The following is a 22,271-nucleotide window of genomic DNA, read 5'->3' as shown; positions in this document are numbered from 1 at the left end:
AAGCATGCTGCTGTATTGTCCAAACAAATACTGGGATATTGGAAGTAGAAATCCCTCTGAAGTCCTAAGTCTTTTGCAATAGAATTTGTGACAAGTGTTTCCGGAAGTAAGCTGGCTTCATTATTCTCTTGATCCCAGTACTTACCAGCATGCAATGTCAGTGGAATATTTTCTATTCTGCTGATAGAGAATGCCAATGAAATTTTATTGGGTAATGACTGCAGGATCTGGTGCACAGTATAAACTCAATAAATCTCTATAGTACCATGACCTGTAAACCACTAGAGAAGACTGGGAAGGCCTGCTTGGCATGAAGAGAAGTTGTGGAAAAAGTGTAGAAGTTGTGCAGTGAGTATTTAGAATTTAAATGTGCTATCTCATCACTTTCCATAATGGGCAAAGCATGAGTATAAGAAAGTGTCTTCTTTTTTTAAAAAGATGGAAGTTTTTTTATGAGGTGCTGGGAGGAATTTTTAACAGCATTCATTTTTGATAAGATGAATCTGAATAAATAAAGTTTTTAAATGCTTTCATATTTAGTGTTGTTAAAGCTATTATGTTAAAGATAAGATGTATTTTTTTAAAGATAACTGTTTTGCAAAAATAGTTAGGATTTTCAAAGGCATCTTTGCAATTTGGCTATCATGTTTTAAAATTCTATAAAAACCCCTCAACCTTCATTTTAAACTGTGGCATAGTAACTTCCAAAGTGTTGTAGGTGTTTCCTTCCCTGCTAGCAGCTAAGGAAGCATTCACCAGCAGGCCTGAACTCTGGAAGTCCTTGCTCCTACTACGTGCTCTGTAATGCAGTTCATGTAGATGGACAGAGCCATTGCAACTCCATCTCCGCTGATCTTGGTGCACCAGCTGCAATAATATTTCAAGTCAATCCCTGATTAGTTAGGGGAAGGTCAGCTATTTCTGACTGGCCTCACCCAGACAGAGAAACAGAGTGAAGCTCTGCCATCAGTGTCCTAAAATAGAAGGCCCTTTTCATCTGTCAGACTTGAGTCAGCCACATGGAACACAAATTCAGAGACACGAATCGACTCACAGCGCATTGGGAAGAAGGACACAGACAGAAAGTCAAGTGAAGAGAAACTTTTTCAGATATGAGCTTTATTCTCTGAACAGCTTTTTAGTCACTTTCACAATAATTTTTTTTTTTACTTTACTGCCAACCTCTCAAGTAATTAACCATTTAAAAAAAACCCAAAAAACACAAAACCCCAAAATCTTTGAAAATGAAACTGAGTGTGGGGATATTTTTTGGAGGCTTCTTTGCAGCTCTGGGGGTTTTGCTTTTTTTGGTGGCATTTGGAACTGATTATTGGCTTCTTGCTACGGAAATGGGAACGTGTTCAGAAGCACCTGAAGATGCTGGGGTTAGTATGGACTTTTTAACTTATAATAATAATTGTATATGTAAGTTTCTTGGATGTGTTTCTTTTCTAAGAATTTACTTCTGTATGAACTTTTGAATATACTAATTTTGACCACCTGGAGGCTTACAAACCTATTTCAAGACCTCTTATAATCAGTTGTAATCACTTCTAAAATGATTTTTTCTTTTGTGATACTGTTTTTGCAATAGGATATTATTTTCAAAAAAAAGAATATCATACCTGATATTCATTCAGGTATGTCTGTTTAGATATGCTATAGCTGACCTACATTCACGCAGGTGTGTGTCGTTATGGTAGTTTTTCTTACCTCAACATCTAATTCAGGTTTAACTTACTTCATTCAGCCTTTCAGCCAAAATTGCATGATAATGGTTTTCTTTTTCTTTTTTCCTTCATCTGTAGGGAGAGAAGGCCACTTTCCATCATGAAGGTTTCTTCTGGAGGTGCTGGTTCAATGGAAATGTAGGAGATAATAATGCCAGCATGTGGAATTTCTGGTATAGTAAGTAAATTTTTCTTTTAACATTATCTACAGTAGTTTGCTCTCAAAATTGTTGGGGTTTGGTGGTGTTTCTTTTTTTTCTATATTGTGAATCCTTTGATTTCATATGACTTCTTTGGTGATCATGTTCTTCAGCTACCCTAAAATAAATTCTTGACACACACTTTTGTAATCTATACTAAAGGAAACCCCAGGACAAAATGGTACAAGTTTAACTATCAAATTACGCTGTGATTGTTATGGCTGCTCTGTTAACTGAGTCCATTCTTATCTACACAGTCTCTTGCCATTTACTGTTGAACAGATGGTTTATTTCTGTTATGGAGGGAAAAAAGACTTTAGTGGTCAGTGGGGACTATGAATTTTTGCTTGGATAATTTCTCCATCAGGTTCTAAGAGTGGGTTAAGGAAGGAATGGGCAATTCTACTGTGAAAATGGTGTAGGACACACCATCTCCAGAATTCTTCTATTAAATTCATGGATGACACTTTGCTTTCTTTCACTACATGCCAAGATTCTGGATGATCAGATAGTATTTCACAACCAAAATCCCCCATGAAGAAGTCAAGCAAAACTTCTTTTACTGTCTTTGACACTCCCTCTCAGATAGAGCGCGCCCTCTCTTTATTGCAAAATTTCCATAATCCTTGTGAAAAGCAGGTGCCATCATACAAATTTGATTTTAATAAACCATATTTTGTTGTATATATTCCTTATTCTTATGTGGCAAATGTAATATTCACTGTAGTTAATTTCCCCTTGTTATTTATCTGGAGAATTCTATGGTCAGAAATATGAAATTTAAATATGGTTTAAGTTATAGTCAGCTTTTATCTTTAACCCGGAAGTGATGTTTTTATAAATATTTAATATAAAGGGTGTAGTTACCCTTTTCTGGGGGATATTAATTCCATGGAATAAACTCATATTTGTGGACACTGCAGAATTTCTGAAGATGCTTGATACTTTCATTGTCCTTTCACAAGAGAACAGTAATTTCGGGAATTTTTTTTTGGTAGGACATGTAGTAATGAGATGAACATAATTAACCTTCAAAGGAGAAAGGTACATATGGCTAAAAAAGCATACATATGCAGAACATATAAATTTCAGTATAACCTTCAGCATGGCTAATTTACTGTTTCCATAGTAGAAATCTGTGTTGCTCTTTAAGAAATATCTTTGTTTGGATAACAAGACTCATATCTCTTACCAAACCAAATCCACTGTAAGCTGTTGCCTAGGAAAGAACCTATGGAACTCAGTTTGCCCATTTGAAGAGTAGACATAAAATATTGTTGAGGCAGTAAAATATTAATCTTCAGCTTTCTTTCATTTTTAGCTAACCAGTCACCTTCTAAGAACTGTACACATGCTTACCTGTCACCATTTCCTCTTCTCCGAGATGAACACAACTCAACTTCCTATGACTCTGCAATCAGTAAGTATTGTTTTTGGTGCAAATGGATACAATGTCTATAGTTTCAAGAAAAGAATTTGGATGCTTCGGAATAAAACAGCCTTATCACTCCACACAGTTTAATTAATAGAGTTTTGGCGTTTCATACTTCTCATAATTTTACAACATACATATTTAAGACACTATTTAACAAAGCACTTAAATGAATGCTTAGCTTTAAGCTTGATGGCAGAATTGAGGTAATTTCTAAAAAAAAGCCATTTCCTTTCTAGTGCTTTTTTCTCTGACATGGTAAGTATGTTCCTTGGGCTGAATGCATTAAAGAACTTCTTGTCATGTATTTCAATAAGGCTGTTTTGGTGTTTTTTTCTGTTAAATAAATAATTACATGTGGAAATACATTGCATTTTTACTGTATGAGGAAGGACGAGCAGGGCCTTCATGCTGTCTAAGTTTATTCAGCTAAGTAAGTCAAATATAATTCACTGAGAAAATCTAGTGCTGTAACAGAGAAACATATAAATAGATGTATGTGAAAGATATACGATAATTAAAAACCTTATGTTTGAATAATGCATAGAAAGCTCTGTTTTTACAAAACTTAGAAGCTACTTAAAAATATTGGGCACATTTCATCAGATTGAGAGCTTTATGCAAATATTTTTGAAGTTAATCACTTCTGATACCTATTTCATATGACCTTTTATACAGTCTATGCTGTGTGGATGCTACATTCCTCTGCCCTTGTTAAGTGACCCCTCCCTATCCTGAAGCTGTAATTATGCTTTTGATAACTTTGAACTGTCCTTTGGAATCCAATTTTTATGCTGCAGACACAAAAAAGAAAATAAATAGGAATTATAATTGTTCTGTTAATCTTTAAAAACTGTGAACTGTTTGTCTAGGAAGAATTCGGACCTCACCATTCGCAGATCTAATCTGTAACTTTACAGCACATCTAGAACAGTTTATCTTTCCATTTGAAAGTGAAAGAGTCATCAGCTCCTAATAGTCTAGACAGAGTTTGTATTCTACCATTCACTCATACATTCACAAAGGTTCCTCAAATTATATTGCATGATTACACAGAAGTGGACAAACAAAGAAAAAGGAAAGGAGAAGGAATATCATCAAAAGTTTAATTAATTTTAGTTAATGTTTACCAAAAGAACCACTGATCAAATATAATTTTCCTATCTATATTTCGTATTAGAAGATTAAAAATAGGCAGAATTGTATTATAGATTCTGGCCCAGGTAGAGTATATTCAGAGCCATTCCTGCTATATAAATAGATACAGTTGGATTGCTTTCAAGCTCATTAAAACTGAAGAGGGTTTGGGTTTTTTTATCCCTACAGTTAATTTTCAGCATCCAAGCTGAGTTATTTACTAGAGCAGGTATGCTTATTCAAGAGTCTTTCACAACTTTTTATGAAGAAGTTTATTCTTCAGCTCTTCTGTTAGTTCAAAACTTGTTTCTACTTTAGTCTAGTTTGACAGTCAGTCCTGCACGTGGTATTTGGCAAACAAGTTTTTAAAACCTTGCTGCAACTGCAGTGGCTAAATTAAGAAATGCTAGAAGGTTATCTTCTTCTTGACTCACAGTGGAGGAAATGCTTCTCTGTAAAGCCAGTGGCAAAAGGCCTTGGTTTGGTTTCGTGAAGAAGAAGATTTCATCAATGATTTGTATATCCAGTTGTCTTCATCACCTAAACATAGAATAAAAAGGCACTACCAAAAATTGAGGTTATTGTCCCTTTTTTCAGTTCTGCTATTGTTTCTTGATACATGTTTCATGGCTTATACTTTTCTTGATATATTCACTTTTGGCGATTATAAAAACCTAAATCTCCCACACAAGTTTATCATTGTGTTTTTAGTCAAGTCCTACCATAATTAAGTTCTATTTTAGTTAGGAGTGGATAAGAAGAAATATTCTCTCATGAAAAATAATTCATCTGCTCTTTCACAGAAAAATAAACAGATGAATAAAAAGCTTTAAACTTAATTAGAAAAATCAGACATGTATATGCAACACATTTTCTAAAAATCTCTAACTTTCTGTTAACAGGATTGTTAGTTTCTGAGCAACCAAAGGTGTGTGACTTCTTTTACAGTCTGTTTAGCTTAAGAGACTTAGGGACCCTTTTGGGGGAATTTCAATTAATTTTCCCTAATGGAAGCACAAGTGTGGCTTGTTGTTGGAGTGCCATCTCACCATCCAGTTAGAAGAACTTAGGCGAAGATAAGTTGCTTGAGGAACATAAAATGTCTAATGATTGTTGAGTGCAGTGTCTGGACCATTTTTTCTGTTGACATAACTTCTTTGGCTTTAGTATTTTTAGGAATTTGACTTAGAGCTTTTCTGGGCCAGAATTCAAAACTGCCTCATCTATTCTCTCAGCTTATTTACATATTGTTCTGTGAATGATTTATGACATGTGTGATAGGTCCCAAAAGACTGAGGACCTTGAAGTTTTGTGTTACAATGTGCTGGTAACACTAAACATTCCACAGCACAGAGTACGTCTTACACATCTTTACAACAAAGGGTTGGTTCATCCTGATGTACAAACCTAGACTATGAGCTCTTGCTGTCAAGAATTATAGCCTTAGACAAAAATGTAAAGACAGAAAAGCCTACAGTGCTTATATTGGAGATTTGAATGCATGCTTTAATGTATCAGATTTCTTTTAATCATTACTGTTAGATGCATGATGACCTTCAAGGGGTTAGATAGCACAGTTTTGACATTGCAGCTGGCTATATCTTTTAATCATGGTTATAATGGTTTTGTTAATTTACTGGTTTTGTTAAGCATGGGGAGGACTTCACCTAGCTGTCGTGTAAGGTGTGGTCAAAAGCTGTGTGAACCATCATTTATCATTCATGTCCTTAAAGAAATTTCTAGGCCATGTCGTTTATCTTAACCTGAAACAGGCATTTAAATGAACTCAGGGAAAGCCCGATTAGTGACTTTCTGTAATGGTACAGAGGTTTTTAGTGATAACTATTACCATGTGCAGTTCTTAAGTTGACTTAGCACCTCATTGTGTTGCTAGCAGATTTATTTATATGATTCACAAACATAACTACAACCTAGGAATAAAAAATTTAAATTTGACCATACAATTAAAGTGCCACGGTAGCAACCTCTACATTCTAAAATAAACATAAATTTGTATAATCATACCCAGATTAGTTACCCCAACAGGCTATTTTGAAAACCTAATAATATACTACTTAAATTCACCCTTAACTAGATTCATGCATAGTATCTTGTAATTAGATTACTTAATACTGAGGGCTATCACGCTTTTCTAAAACTCTTTTACTAAATGTTAGTTTAATACTCTGATTTGTAACTGCTAATATTTTTATTCCTATTAGTATCCTATTTTGTCCATTACTGGGCATATTGCCAGCATTTGAAGTAGTGCCTAATATAATGTATAATACACAATGTTTATAGAACTAAAGAGAAATTCTGATTCAGCAACTTTTAAATTTAAAATGGTGAGATCAAATTTGTTAGCAGGTTTATTGATGGCTTGAAATTAATATAAAGAAATCTAAAAAAATATCAGCAATGAAATCTGAAAAAAAAAAAGTTATACAAGTGAAATGTTAGCAGTAATCTATTTCTATGGGGAAAAAATGATGTTATGTAATACAGTCATATAACTGCCCATGAGAGATACTGTACATTTGGTAACTCTCTGGCCTCTGAGCATCAATGAAGTAAGAAGTACTTAGGCAAGCAATGTATCCATACTGTGAATATTGTATTTGTTTTACGGTTAGAGTTATTGAAAAAAATGTTAGTACTAAGGGATAGTAAACGGTGTTAAATGACTCTGAGAAAGGTCTTGCAAGGTTTACTGCGTTGCCAGGTGTGTCTCTTGTGGTGCTGCTGAGATCTGTGATCTCATTTACAGTTGTTTATCTGCAGAGAAGATGTTCCTGATTGAGAGCAGTTCAGGTGTTTCACCTTTCGTGTATTTTATGTTGGGATAGAGAGGGAAAAAGAAAACATTCTAAAATACAATCCACAGTCAGATCACAAGATTGCTTTTGGGATGTGAGCTTGTGGGTGATAATTCAAGGCAACTTTTTAAAGTAATTTTGCCTATCCTTAGTAATGTTTATGTGGCACTGTATTTACACATCCTTCAAAAGGTTTTTCATCTTTGTAGTGCTTAATAACTTGTATTGATATTAAATTCAATATTAAGTGTCTGGGGTTTTTTTTTGATAGGCCACAGAAAATATATGGACTGATGGCTGAGTTTTGAAAACACTTGAAGCAAGCAAGGGCAATAAAATACCTGATACGGTTTCACAAGGCTGATGTTAGCAATAGTAGAAGGGTGTTGCTTTGTGTCTTTATCTGTCCTGTTTCTGAATAACCATTATGGAGCTTCAGAGGTGTGCATGACTGCTACACAAGAAGTGTGTGTTGTAGGTGAAATACCTCTGTAACTTTTTCAAATATATTGTTGCTTCTCTTTCATATCATGCCCCGGTAACATTTTAAAATATGAATCTGTGACTTCAGTTTGTAACCAATTCTGGAATCTACTATAATAAAAAAAGGAAGCTTTTGATAATTTCCAACCATTTCTCCAAAATTTTGTCCCTAGCTCAAACCCGGATACTTTTTCTAGCTTTCAAATAATGCAAAAGTCTCTAGGGGGACCTAAATTAGTATCCTTAGAGAGAAAAGAAAGTAGCAAGGGAAAACTACAAGTCAGGAAATTTTTGAGGAAAATATTGCAACCATAATGTTCTCATACAGATGCAATGGTACAGAGCTCAAAAAAAAGCATATTGTGTGTATTGCTTTTTTCTCCTAAGTGTTTGTTGTTTTTTGTTGTTTGTTTGGTTGGTTGGCTTTTTTTAATTATTATTTGTAGGCCTGTGTGTCATTTCCAAGGCAAATGTTGTACTCAACAAAGGGGCAGGTCACCAAGACAAGTTACAAAACCTTCTGTTTAGCACTCTTGCATTACAGAACAGTGGTATGTAAGATTTCAATCACTGTAGATATGCTTACTTTGGACTCTGCAATAGTGCTTGTATTTTATTTCTTCTGTTGTAGGAAATACTTGGAATAATTCATGTATTTGAGGTAGGTGTCTCTAACATATCTGTGACGTACCTGGAAGAGACAAGGGTACTCCTTGTCATCTGGACCAGAAGATGGGCTATCCTATGAAGTACTGCAGTGTGACTTGAAATGGTGCAAACTTGTATTAACACTTTTTATAGGTCCACTGAACCATTATTTCTTGAAACAGACTGTTTGGATCGTGGTGTCAGCCTCTTTATGGGATATAAAGAAGCATAATTCAAAGCAGCATCTTCTGTTGCATTTTATCTGTCATGGTTCACCTCAATCTCAGAGCAGCAAAGTCTTTGACTTGAAAAGCAATTTCATTCTTAGGAAGGTTTAATTTCAACCACTTCTTTTGTGTTTGCCTATAGATGCCAGCTAAGTGAAATGACAGCAGTAGGTCTGACTCGTAATTTTGAATGATTAGCCCTGTAGGAAGTGATCTTCCCATCTAGGCAGAGAAGATGAGAAACTTGATCTGAGCAAAAATGATCAGAGTATAAAATAAGTGAAGCCATCTTTGCAGAAAAATGGTTGCTTTTTAACTCCCTTATAAAAGGGAAAGTCTAAATGCTTGTAGGGTGTTTCTTCAGACCTGTGCCACAAATTATTCAAATGACTTACTGCCTTTCAAGTTAGAGGAGGCTGTTTTTCGCTTGAAAAGTCACAGATTTTTGATCAGACTTTGTGCAGGTCAACTACACTATATTTTTTAATTGATGATTAATGACAGAATTTGCTTGATAAGCAAGAATTAGGAGAATCAGAATTTATCCATGATTCTCTAGAGTAAATAATTATTTCTAGAGAAATAGAATGAAAGCTTCTCTCAAGTGATAGCTAGGTCAAATCAGTATTTCACACTTAATGCATAAAATAGTTACACTGTTGGAGCGGAAAAATAGTTTTTCTCTTGTATAGTTTCAGGGAAGTTTAAACAAATTTTCATCAGTTACATTTGTACTCCTTTTGTGCTCTGTTTCTAAGAATGTTTGAGTATCAAATCAAGCTTTTCTCATGAAATTTCACTGAAAGCAAACTTCAAAGCTTCCTGTATGAAGAGCAGATAATGAAACTGGATGCTGATTTTGTAATGCTGGAGAATCTTGTGTCCTCATCCATTCAGAAAATAGAAAGACTGCTGCGTGACTTATGTGACTGACCATAATAATATCAAAGAAAGCTTTTTCAAGGTCCATTTTGGCCAATGTGTCCTATTATATAGCATGACTTTGAAGTACCTTGGGCCATCCATGTAAAAGAGTTGGGTGGTTATAGACTGATTTAGTGATATTAGGCTTTAAACGAGGAGGTAATGTCCCGTGGACTTGGGGACTGCAGTGAAGCTTATCAAAGTAGCCCCATGAGTAAAATAATATGAAATTGCTTCAGAAACCCAAGACTGAAGGACTTGAGAGATTTACCTTTCCAGGTCTCCACTCACTGTCTATTTGCATTAAGTGAATCATTTAACTACGTGTTTAATGTTAAACAGGTGCCTAAACCCTTGTAAGAGGTAGAGTACTTAAAGTAAAATGCACACTTAACTGCTTTGCTGAGCCATAGCCTTATTTCTTACCTACTATTCCCATAGTTTTTTGTTTATATGGAGTGAAAACTTATGTTGGATATGAACCAAAACACAATTTTAACCCTTCTGCCAGCTACTTTCAGATGCATTCTTTCTTTATGTGCCCAAATCTGCTGTGGCATCGGTGTGGTGGAAAATTATGTCTCTGAATGTTTGCCTGGATTGAAAAGGATGCTATTTGAAAAGTATGGCTAATGTAATGTGGCGAATGTAATCTAGCTAATACATTTACAAGGATGGTGGTGAATACTTTAACAAGAGTTAGGCTGGTCAAAACTGTATACTTCTGGAACACATTAGTGGAAAACGTGAGCTTCGTGTACCTTCACATTTCAGATGAGAGCAAACCCAAATTATTCCAGAATAGCTGTCTTTAACAAGCTGTATGAATTTGAAACTTTCAGGATATAAACAGTATAATAGTTGCTTGGTTGTGTTTTGCCATAACAGTAAGTAGGTGCTGTCAGATGATAAGTGGCAGTTTCTTTTGTGATTCACTTTTCCTGACTTGCCAGCTGGCTTATATACTTTCCCTCAGTTGGGTGGAAATGTTTTTCACTGACTGAATTGTCAGTGCTTCAAGATTTTCAGATCTGACGATGAAGATCCTTACAACTCGTAATTTTACTAATGGGTTGTGTTAATGTACCAATTTTTAAATTCATGGGAGAAATTTATGTCACTCTTGTAGCATTTGTAAAATGATGACTTTGTTAAATGGATGTGCAATTAACCAGCTAAAAACTAATTGTTAGAAAGACTCTTTTGGCCAGAGTATGTCACAAAACTCTCAGCTCATTTATCACCAGCTGCATTCATTAATTCAGCACTGCTTGGCACTGTCTAACAGGGGCTTCTGAAACATCACATTTTAAATCTAATAAAATACAAAGATCTTTAGAGCAGAAGTAGGCTGGTTTAAAACACATAAATGTTTTTCAGAAACCCTGTTTACATTTCTCAGATTCTCCCTGCTCCTGATTTAAGTTTCTGTCTACTGAATATGACTATACATAAGGAGTATTATCCGGTTGTAAATTGTAGAGGACTTACAGATTGTTATTGGTGATATAGTCTGAGCACTAAGAATGTCAAGATGTTGCAGCTCTCTGCTTTTCCCAGAAAATTTTGGTAAAATCATATCAGTCCAATCATTTATCCCAAAGAATCACTGCTACAGCTTTGGTGTACCGTTTTTGAAAGAGTGTAAATTTGGTCAAGTTGCTATCTTACAAGATACTGTTAAATAATCATCAGATGGATTTCATTCATGGTAACTTAAAATCTATTTTCCACGATCATCAGAGTGGCATTCAAAGCTAATTTGGGTGACATGATATATAATGATATGCAGATTAGAATTAATGTTTCATTTGTTAACAAAGCAAGTGATAAGAGAAAAATCATTGTTAGCCAATTTGGGTAAATTCTAAAAAGCATTGTAATTTTTTTTCCTTCTCCTTTTCTCCAGTTTACCGAGGTTTCTGGACAGTTCTTATGCTCCTGGGAGTGCTCACTATTGTGATGGCTAGTTTCTTCATCATCTGTGCAGCTCCTTTTGCCAGTCACATTCTATACAAAGCAGGAGGAGGCTTTTTCATCATTGCTGGTGGGTATACTGTTTGCTCAGTGAATTAAAGAATAGAAAGGATGAGTTATTTCTTCCATTTTCTGTGACCAAAAATCATATTAATCATGGTTAAAAAAAAGAAAAAGCATATGCTTCTGTTCTTTGGCTTGTGGAGTACCCGCCTCGGAGACAATTCTTTCCACAGTTATTTAGTCATTAAGCTATTCTAAAAGCTATTTTTGGGTTAAGATTAAAAAAAAAAAAAATCCAGGACAAATCATGAAATTACACTGCAATTTTAATCTACTTTTTCTAATCAAGAAAAAGAAAACATATTTAGGGATGTTGCCTCATAGGGTTCTCAAGGGCTTTAGCTAAAGAAAGAAGTTTGTCTTTTATCAATGATGCAAAAGATGATTACAGTGGACTCTGGAGGAGTGGGGGACAGAGCACATTCATGTGACCAGTATAGGAGAAATGTTTAGGATGTGATAGGAGTAAATAAAATGCTTGTCATTGTTGTAAGTCATTGACAATAAAATAGTTTTCATATGAGTAATTAGGAGCTCTAAACCTCTCTGAATGAAAGATAACAAGTAAGTGAATTCTCTCCTTCCTCATAACCCACATGTACTGTGGAGGATGCACTCTCCCAGGATTCAGCTGATATGGGCAGCTCTCTGGCATGCTTTTGGTTAACCTTGAAAAGTCTGTGAAGATGTCACACTGGTGTGTAAGATATAGTTGTATTGGATGTAAATGATAGCACGTGCTCCATCAGTGTTCTTCTTTATTTAAAGCCTGGTGAGAGGCAGCCCTGTGAGAACATATTATGTTACAGGGTAGAGCCACCTGTACCGGGACCAAAAAGCCTGAGCTCTCTTTCTGCTTCTCTTACTGACCTGCTGACCTTGCTTACCCGGTGCACCTCACAGCTCTTCATACACAGCTAGTGATTATTATTCCTTTCTAAAGGACTCTCAGTGAAGTGTGGGAAGTATTTTATAATATTTTAGCTGAAGAAAATCCTGCATACTTGCATTTGATCCCTTGAGAATTACTCCTCCATGCTTTAAAAAGACATACAAAAATTATTCATAGTCTGTTGGAAATCCTAAGATATTTCAGTGCATTTTGTCACTAATTTGCAGGGCAAGAACCTGTGTGAGTCCTGCTCTTTCTCTGCATTTGTAATGCATAAAAAACCTCAGCTGTCACTAGAAAGTAGCAGAGGCTGAGAGGGAAAGGACGCTTGAAAGATGTTCTGACGGGCAGAGGTGCAAAGTAATGTGTGCGCTCAACCCTGGGTCAGTTAATCTGCCCTCACTTAGGTAGGGAAAAGTCAGATCCCCAAGTCTGCAGTAGCCTCCCTCTGCTTTCCTAGGAGGCTTGCAAGGGGCAATAACATTCATTGGTAATAAAAATAGCAGGTGTGTAAGAAGTTCCCCCAGCTGGGGATTCATTTCATACGAAAGAGAGGCCTAATTGGATCAGATGAATGCGATGCCGAGGAACCCTTACACCTCTCTTCCCTTTACTGAGGGAATCTGGAGAGACTGTTTCTTTAGGTGTGTGAAGTTAAGTGAGCTTTATTACCCCAGTGTGTGACCTTGGGTCTGTGTCTTTGCCCCTCACCCTTTGTCCCTGTAGAGCAGATGTTCTTCAAGGGAAATCCTGATTTTTTTTACTCTCTCTATATGTAGTATCTTTCAACTTCAGGACTGTTCTCAATCAGGGCTTCAGAGAAGAGCTGTATTATTTTTACTGTTACCATTTCCATTTCCATTGCAGTTGTTGAAAAGCAAAGGTCTTTAGCAAAATCCTGCTATGATTTGGTAAAAAATACTGGTGGCAGCAGAATATAGGACCTATTCAACTTGCTCCAGGCCTTATTGCTTGGGTAGGGGCACATGGTTCCCAAGCAAGGTCTTCTGCACCTACTTCCAGTCCCACCAGCAGGGCACAACTGCTTGGGGAAGGTACTAACTCTAAATGTCATTATCCTATCCAACACTTCAGATCACCCACAAAAACACTAAAAAGAAGTGTGTTGCTTTCATCTCTTCTTACAGATACTGCCCATAGCCAAGGAGTTTATTTATACCATGAATTAAAAATCATGCTTATGAGTGTGACCATACTGACATAAGAAGTCCTTAAAAATAATTTACATTTTCAGTAGTTAAAGCTATGTCCCGTGGGATGTTTTGGGCAACAACTTACTTTCCTGGGGTGTTACTGATCAACGGCCCATCATGTGAAATGGAGAGTAAGAGGGATTCTCAGACCCAAAGGTATGACAGCATGGAATTGCTGTCTCTCTCTCCCAATAAAAGTTCCTCACAATAGGAGGAATAATTAATATCTTAAATCTGGGGTACCATGGGGACAGAGCGAGATAAGGTAGAATACAGAAGAGTGTTTTAGCCTGCCTCTAGAAGTCAAGATGGTGTGCTCTATTGTGTTCCTGCTGCCCTGACCCCTTCCTCTACCCATATCCTTCAGGACCAGAGAGCCTGTTTGTTTACTGCCTGCCAAAGAAAAACAGGGTATGGTAGGAGAAAGTGATGAGAAATGGTGCATATTTACCACTCATACAAACGTGTGATCAGGATGCAGCCAGGGTATGCATCTACTTAATGACAGACCTAGTGGCAAAATGAGAAGATGTAATGTGACAGATTATAGGTGAAGTTAGAGTTCTTCTAAGACAGAAACCAGCAGATTGATTTGAAGAAAAAAAGGAATTATATACATTGTTTTGAAAGAGCCTGGATGCTGTCTTACCACAAAGTTCAAGCATCTGTTATACTGGAGAAAATAATCTTCTGAGAATGAAATTAGACAAAGTGATTGTTCTGTGGAAGTTAGGAAGGTGATAGGGAGATTATTCATTTTCCTACTTACATATCTTGAAAAAAGGTAGATGAAATAAATTTAATACCTGTTATTGGACTGAAATATCTTTATCCTTCTTCAGCCTTAACTGACAACTTAGGCAGCAGATAAAAGCTCTGCCTCAACTGAAGAGTAATTGTAGCATGGTCTGCTGTGATGCCTTAGGGTTCTGGAAACAGCTGAAGATATTATTGGGAATGAGATTTACGCCAACTGTTCAGCCATCTGAAAGCTGTTTTATATGAACCAACTGCTTAAATTTCTATTGTCAATAGTAAGAAAGACTCAGAGGGACACCTCACCTTATCTGGCATAAGGCAGATGGACTTGCCATTTAGAGGAACCTATGGAAGAAGCCTAAACAGAGATCCTAAGTGACACAAATAAAGTTGGAAAGGACCTGTTGTGGCAATCAAGACTGACCTCACATTTACAGCAGGGCTGGCTTCAAAGTTAGATCAGGCAGCTCAGAGCCTTATCCAATCAAGATTTTAAAATCTTCAATAATTGATGTTCCACAGCACCTTTGGGCACTTGTCCCAGATTAACCAGCTTCATTGTGAAAAATGCTTTTTCCTTGTTTTCACCTGAAATTATCCTTGATGCAGTTTGTGACCATTGTGTCTCATCCTTTCAAGTCTGCAAGTCTCTGAAAAGTCTGTCCCCATCCTCTCTATAACTTTATTTAGAAAGATGAAGATTGGGTTCTTCTCTAGACTAAAATTCCCCATCTCAGCCTCTTCTTGTTCTCCATCCCCCTAACCATTCTGATAGTCATCACTTCAGTTCATCAGTACATTTCTTTCACCAGGAGTCCCCAAACTGGACAGTTTTCCATATATGATATCACAACTGTTGAATAAAGGAAAATAATAGTATTTTCAAACCTGATGATGGTGTTTTGGCTAATGTGGCTCTGTATGAGGTTAATTTTTATTTCTGTCAGACCTCACTGAATTCTTGCACACTGAGAGGGAGCATTCTTGTCCTTTAAGAAAGCTGGCTGTGGGGAGCAACTGGTTCTTCTGGGCAATCTTTGCCTTCCAGGGCAGTCTCTCTTGGGCTCCTGCCTACCAGTTTCCTGCACAGACTAAAGTCTGTTCTCCTAAGTTCTGGGTCTTTAGTCTCTTACCTTCCACATTCTTTCTAGGACACTAAACTTTGCCATTCCTTGGCCATTATAACCACAACTAACACCATCCATCATCTTCCTGACCCATTTTTTCTTATTTATGAGTAGCATATCCAGCAAAGCACTTCCGTTTAGTTGGTTTGTTCCACACCTCTTTCAAAAAGTTTTTCTTGATGCACTCTAGCTACTTACCTCCTGGATTGCTTGCTCTCTGCAATGCTACTCTTCTAGAAGTTATTGGGGTGGCCGAGTCCCTCATGAGAACCAGCCTTTTCCTAATCCTGATCTTTAAGAAAGGCTCTGCTCACTTCTCTTATGAGTGGTGTAGATAAGCTATGAGAAATGGAGCAGAACACAAAATTATTTGGTGCAGCTTTCCTTATTAATCTTTGTAACCTCATGAACCACTTGAGGCTGCAGGTGAAACTACAGCTGCTATACCTGTAGGGGAAGAGTGCATATCAGTTCAATGATACCACAGTCTGACTCGAGTGGCGTCTTTGCAGCCTCACCTTCATGTCTACAACATCAGAGACTGGTCCAAGAGATACTACAGTACTGCAAACTGCAAGAAGCCTTATAGTTGCTTCAAAGGTCATAGGAAAAGAAGGGAAAGTGGTCATAAAATAATCACTTACAACAGCCTTCTATGAAGTCCGTAATTACCTTGCATCTCTTTCTGCCTGTGTGGTGGTAAAAACTGTCCTATCGTACTGATGTCAACAAGCAATATTCCAGGATGTGCACAGAGCATTACAGAATCACAGCCTGGTGAAGAAGCAAGATTAGAAGCACAAGTATGACTTCTGCTTCCAGCCAAAAGAGTGAAAAAAAGCTGATACTTTATTGTATATCCTAACTGAGGACAAAAATCTGTCTTCAGAGACATATGCCAACTCCTGTAACTCTTACATGGGATTCTCTGCATGTACTTCGGTTTGGAATGTCAACCAGTCTTTTTAAATAAAGATCACAAAAGGCCAAGGTAGGTGGTAAAATCTGAAATGAGGATAAGAGCAGAAAAATGCAGTTGAAAAAAAAAAAAGATACACGCACACACACACATACAAGTTTTCCTCAAGTGAGAGAAAGAGTTCTAAACTTCTAGGCACAAGTAAAAAGCTCACATCATTCTTTCCAGCACCTGTTGTCTTCTTGTCTGCATAGTAAAAGATTCATGCCATAAGCAGCCATTCACCATTGACAAGTGAAAGGCATTTCTACGTGGGAAGAATCAGTACCAAAGGCCAGCAAACTGCTTCTTGAATTCACAGACATTTCTAAAGGTTCTGCATTCTTTCTCCTTAACAATATGCACAAGTATTTGTTTGAAAGAAATTCAAAAGAATGAATGCAAAAGACAGAAAAGTGTGACCTCAGAGAAGTCCCATGTCTTATCACACTGCACAGAGCTGTGTATCAAACATGTGTTTATTAAAAAAAAAAAAAAAAAAAAAAAAAAAAAAAAAAAAAAAAAAAAAAAAAAAAAAAAAAAAAAAAAAAAAAAAAAAAAAAAAAAAAAAAAAAAAAAAAAAAAAAAAAAAAAAAAAAAAAAGAAAAAGCAAAATGGAAAAAAAAGAAAGAAAAAGGAGTCGGAAGGAAGTATTTATGTGTCTTAATCTCTCTCAGACATATTTCATGTTCTTTGAGTAATTTTCCCCGTCATTCCTGATTCATGCAACTGCTGGTTCATTTTATATTCACTAAGAGGCAAGGGCAAAAGGATGCCTGCACACTATGCAAGAGGTCTAAATGCTGAAAATGTAGAAATACATAATAGCACACAATGTTCCTAAAAATATTTGCTTCATGAAATTGTGGAATTTTTTTGAGTCTCATTAATTTTGTCTTGGCTTTGAGAGTTCATGACATTCCCAATAGATAGTCAGTGCAAGACAGCAGGAACAGATTTCTCAGAATAAATATATATTTATTCTTTATTTTTAGACTCCTGTCTAAGTGCTTAACTCCTGTGAAATCACAACTCTGTCAAAATCACAGAAAAGGAGCACTAATGAATAAAATACTGTTGGAGACAGCAGGACATGGTCAGTTTTTACTTGGCCTAATTCTACTGTTCAAGATATTTCTTGAACACACTAAGTAATACACCTACTAATTAGTCTCCATTAGCAGGTAGTGAGAACACTTAAATACTCCTTTAGTGCCCTAATTAGCCAAAAGGATTTACATGCTCTTCCTCTCTTTTTCTTCCCTTTAAAGAAGGAGATTTATCTCTGCTTGATATACATTTTTTTCTGCAAATTTCCATACCCAACAATTTGCCACTCGCAGGTATAACAGCTTGCTGTGAAATCACACCCGATGGATGTTAGCTTCCCTGAAGTTGCTTTACCACGTGTGGTAGCACAGTGTGGCAGCACTGGCCTGCTATTTTGCACCTACATAGTGTTTGCTCTAGTTTAATCACTTCGGTGTTTCTTCAGACTGCCTGAAAAGCAAAAGGTGACTGTTTTGAGATTAAAGCACCTCTGACACAGTCTTGTTTTAATGGCAGATGTTTCTGACTAAGTGGCCTACTTAACTTTGATTCTGCCCAGGGTGCCAGAGGGCATTCCAGGTGTGCAAGGCCTGGTTATACTTGCTTGCTGCTGTAATAAGGGAATATGCACCACTACTTTTTGCTATTATTATTGTTTTGGACTAAGTTTTCCCCAATTTACAGAATAAATAGAGGACTAATTTGAAAATGCATAGTTACAGCCAGCTGAAGAGGTAAATTCCATGTATCTTTCCAAATCTCTGGGCTATGTTTGTTTCGTGTGCGTTCAAGTTTTGAAACCTTGAGCAAAATCCATGTATCTAATAACTCCATTTATTAATTTGGCCCTGAATCTTTTTACTTTTTAAATCAAAAGCTACTAACTGTGTTTGGTTCTAATTTTCTTATATTGCCTATTTTATTTGTTATCATTAGACATTCTGTTTTAGGAATCTTCTGCTCAATTTGAATTACATTTGGAGAGTCTTCAATTTAATTTCTCATTCTTTATGTCTGGCCTTAAGGTGATCTTTCTCTCTGATTGTTTCACTGATTTTATTGTTAATACAACTGCAGTACTAAATTCTATCAAAATTGAGTTTCACTTAGGTAAAATACTTTCAAAATTGAATTTTTGCTTTTTAGAGTTGAGTGTGGTTTTTTTTTTTTTTCAAACTGTGTTAGAAATTGGAGCCCTAGCAAAAAATATAATCCTGGAAGTGTATTTCACAGAGAGAAAATGTGTCTGCCTCCTTCTTTATTTAGTTTTTCTACTTTTCTTTCAGCCTCCTAAAAAGTGCAGATCCTTTGGAAATTTCAGTTATGTTTTGATTATGCCTCATGTTAATTACTTCAGCTCTTTTTTTGATGGGCTTCAGAAGACTGTTTACAAGCATTGAGTCACGAGCTCTCATCTGTCAGATGTTCAGGATATATGTAAGACTATTACATTTTGACCATAGAGCATCAACAAGAAGGTCACCAGATCAGCAAGTTAAGCTGCTGCATCTAACCTGTCTGGCTTTGTCTGAATTAAATGAGAGTGAGGACAACAGCTGCTCCCTGCTTAGTGGGCAGAAAGGATGGGGAAAGGAGGTTGTGAAGCAGCGTCTCAGGCTGGGGATGGGGAAAGGTAACCATCAACAGTTACCAGGACATGTGGGTCTGGAAAAAAATGCCTGGCCATGGGTGCTTAAAAGTTGTATTTCTGGGTGTTGCCACAAATGTCACATTTGTTCAAGGTTGCATTGCAAGTATTTAGGAGGATGGTGAGCAGGTCACAAATACCCTTGACTTGTACTCTGCAGCTCTACAGTCTTTAGGCTCAAGTTTGACAGGACTATACACTGGCTTGTGGTTTTAATGAGGCACCTAAAAATCCTGGGATAAAAACATGATGGGGTTGTGTTCCTCAAATATTTTAATTTTGGAATAGATAGTCCTGCTGCTGTAACTATGCTGGGACAGCTGGAGCCCAAGGAGCAAATGGGTACAGGCTGGAGCATGCAAAAAATTTAGACTTGTGCCCTCAGTTTTCCAGCAAATCTTTTGCTGGAGCATCTGTGCTGCAGGCTTGCATTTCTCAAGTGTCCACATTGCTCTGTAGTGAAATGAAATATTAGGAATGCAACTGATACTTTGGAAAGCACTTTCTTCTTACATCTCCTGGTATATAGAAAATTGGACATTAAAAAAGTTTATAAGGACAAGTGCTCCTATTACTGTCATGTGTAAACAATCCAGAGGAGTGGTTGGGAAAAGGCTGTGAATTATGTGGTGGATTAATTACAGGAAATTGTTGTATAAAATTTGAGGTTAATACTAATAATCTGCTTCATAGCTATTATTTAGTTATTGTTGGTCTTTGTTCCTGTAACAATAGCTTCTTTTCTAAATGTGGATAATTTTGAATTAAAGACATCTGAATTTTTCTGCAGAGTATTTGAGTAGAATACGCTGAAGGTTGTATGTTCCAAGCAAAGCCCTTTATATAAGAATAAATATGCAAATGCAGAGAGGGGAAGATGGTAGAAAAATTTCCCATTCCTTTCCATATCTCATCCAAAAGACTGATAAAAACAGTGTTAGAGTTTGAGACGTAAAAGTAGATTTTTTTTCCCACTGTCCCATCCCATTCCCCCTCCCTCCCCCTCTTTGATCTCTGAATTCAAACCAGTAAATACCTGCCTGAATTTTGTCCTTAAAGTCTGCCTACAAAAACCAGATATGTCCTTTTGGAGATATGGGAGTATGCCTTTCAGTGCAAATCAGAAGCAAGATGGAGATAATGGTAGTTAGAGGAAGCCAAAGGCAAAAATTGTCCAGTGGTGGCTGACTGTGCTTTGCAGACAGGGCCCCAAGCCCTGGTGGATTTTTAGGTATTACAGTAGATGCACCTATCACCTGTTTCATACTCTGTTGTTAAAACCTGGTGTTTCTTTTTCAGGTGTCTTGTTTTCGCTGGTAGTCGTGATGTATGTCATCTGGGTCCAGGCCATGGCTGATCTGGAAAACTACACAAACATGAAAAAAATGGATTGCCCAGACTTTGCTGTTTATGTACGTTATGGCTGGTCTTTTATGCTGGCTCCTATAGGAGTATTTTTTGCTTTATTAGCAGGAATGCTGTTCCTATTGGTAGGGCGTCACATTTATTTACATTCAGACTAGTTGTACACTGCTGAAAGGAATACAGGAATACTTGTGAAACTTCGTGATGAGTGTAAACTGTAACACAATTTTATACATTATTACCATTATGGCAATCCTACGTATGCAGGCAGATTTCTGGAAGTTCTTCTACTGCTTGTTTAAGGGTGAAAGATATAAAACTCACTACAGGAAGAAACTACCTCTGGTCTCAACGAGTTGTTTTTAATTCTTTAGCAAGTACACATGAGGTTCTCCAGATTGTACTATTTGCAGCATTTTTTTAGGTTTGCAAACAGGTTTGAAAGACAATTTTTTTTTTGCAAATAAAAGCCTATCATGAAGTGGCCCAAATCAAGATTTTATACATTTATCTTTTAGCATTTACTTTGTGCTTCTGTTTGTAGAGGCACAAAGCAGAGGAGAAGGCAAACGTTCAAACACAGTAATTCAATCTACCTCCTCTCCTATTTTCCACTAGTTGCCTTAGCTTTAATGGAAGAAAACATGTCTGCACTTTATAAAAATAGAGTGCAGTTGTTCCTGCAGATCCATGAGAAGAGGACATAAGAGAAGACAATTGCCGTGAACGTGTAAAAGCTTAACTGCTTCCACTGCCCATTTCTCTTTTCTGTATGCATTTGAAAGCTGTATACTTCTGTATTCTGAAGTCCCTATGTGTTGCATGACTGTGTAAGCCAAAATGCTGTAGTACAATCACTAGCTGAAGTTATGCCAAAATTGTATTTTGAATTACAGCATTAAGAATTTAATTAAGTTTTAACCTTTTTATTTTTCTGTGGAATAATTGGCTCCTCCAACAAATATTTTCCTGGTTGTGTAAAATTACTTTTTTATTAAAAAAGGTTTATTGTCAAGACAATATCTAGGACATGAAAATGTGTGTCTTATGCAGCCTTCATTTTCCCAAATTTTAAAAATATGCATTATAGACCAAATCCAACTTGCCTACTAGGCTTCCTAGGGAAAGCAATGAGCCTAGCTAAGACAGCAGGGGAGGTGGATTTGGTTCTATACTGTAGGAGTGGCTGTTTCTCTGTGTGTTTATGTGTGTGCACGCATATGTGTTTGGAAGATGGGATAAGGATGAGACTGTATGCATGGTATGGAAAAGATGGGGTTGAGTTTTAACAATAGGGAAACTTTGTCTGGCATTGGGCCCAAGCTGACATTAAATCCATCTGAGAGTGTGCTGGTTTTCACTTTGTAACTCAATGCAGAATAGCTGGGGACTGATGGGGAAAAGTAAAGACTGCATGTTGGCTTCTTCTTTTTCGTAATGCTTAATTCCACAGCTGTTATGAATACTAAAAGCATCACTAAAACGCAGGAAAGGAATGCCCACATAGAAGATGTGGTGGGCCAGATTGGATATTACTTCCATTTTGGGAGCTTTTGTGATTGGAAGCTTTCCAGCCTTTCCTGCTACTTATTTATTTTTCCATCATCAAGATTAGCTT

General features: G+C 36.7%; 1 protein-coding gene across 1 annotated transcript; it reads left to right on the top strand.

The window, feature by feature from the left end:
• Window positions 1–1,026: 1,026 nt before the first annotated feature.
• Window positions 1,027–21,582, top strand: TMEM182 (transmembrane protein 182). The gene is made up of 5 exons (XM_027900420.1): window positions 1,027–1,385; window positions 1,809–1,908; window positions 3,252–3,350; window positions 11,510–11,647; window positions 20,588–21,582. The coding sequence occupies exons 1-5, from the start codon at window positions 1,245–1,247 to the stop codon at window positions 20,809–20,811; spliced, it is 702 nt and encodes a 233-aa protein (XP_027756221.1). The 5' UTR covers window positions 1,027–1,244; the 3' UTR covers window positions 20,812–21,582.
• The last annotated feature ends 689 nt before the right edge of the window (window positions 21,583–22,271 follow it).

The sequence above is a fragment of the Empidonax traillii genome, unplaced genomic scaffold (genome assembly GCF_003031625.1).
Source record: "Empidonax traillii isolate 1590-97213 ecotype Southwest subspecies unplaced genomic scaffold, ASM303162v1 scaffold725:size316836, whole genome shotgun sequence".
Lineage (NCBI taxonomy): Eukaryota > Metazoa > Chordata > Aves > Passeriformes > Tyrannidae > Empidonax > Empidonax traillii.
This window is presented reverse-complemented; position numbering and strand designations above follow the sequence as displayed.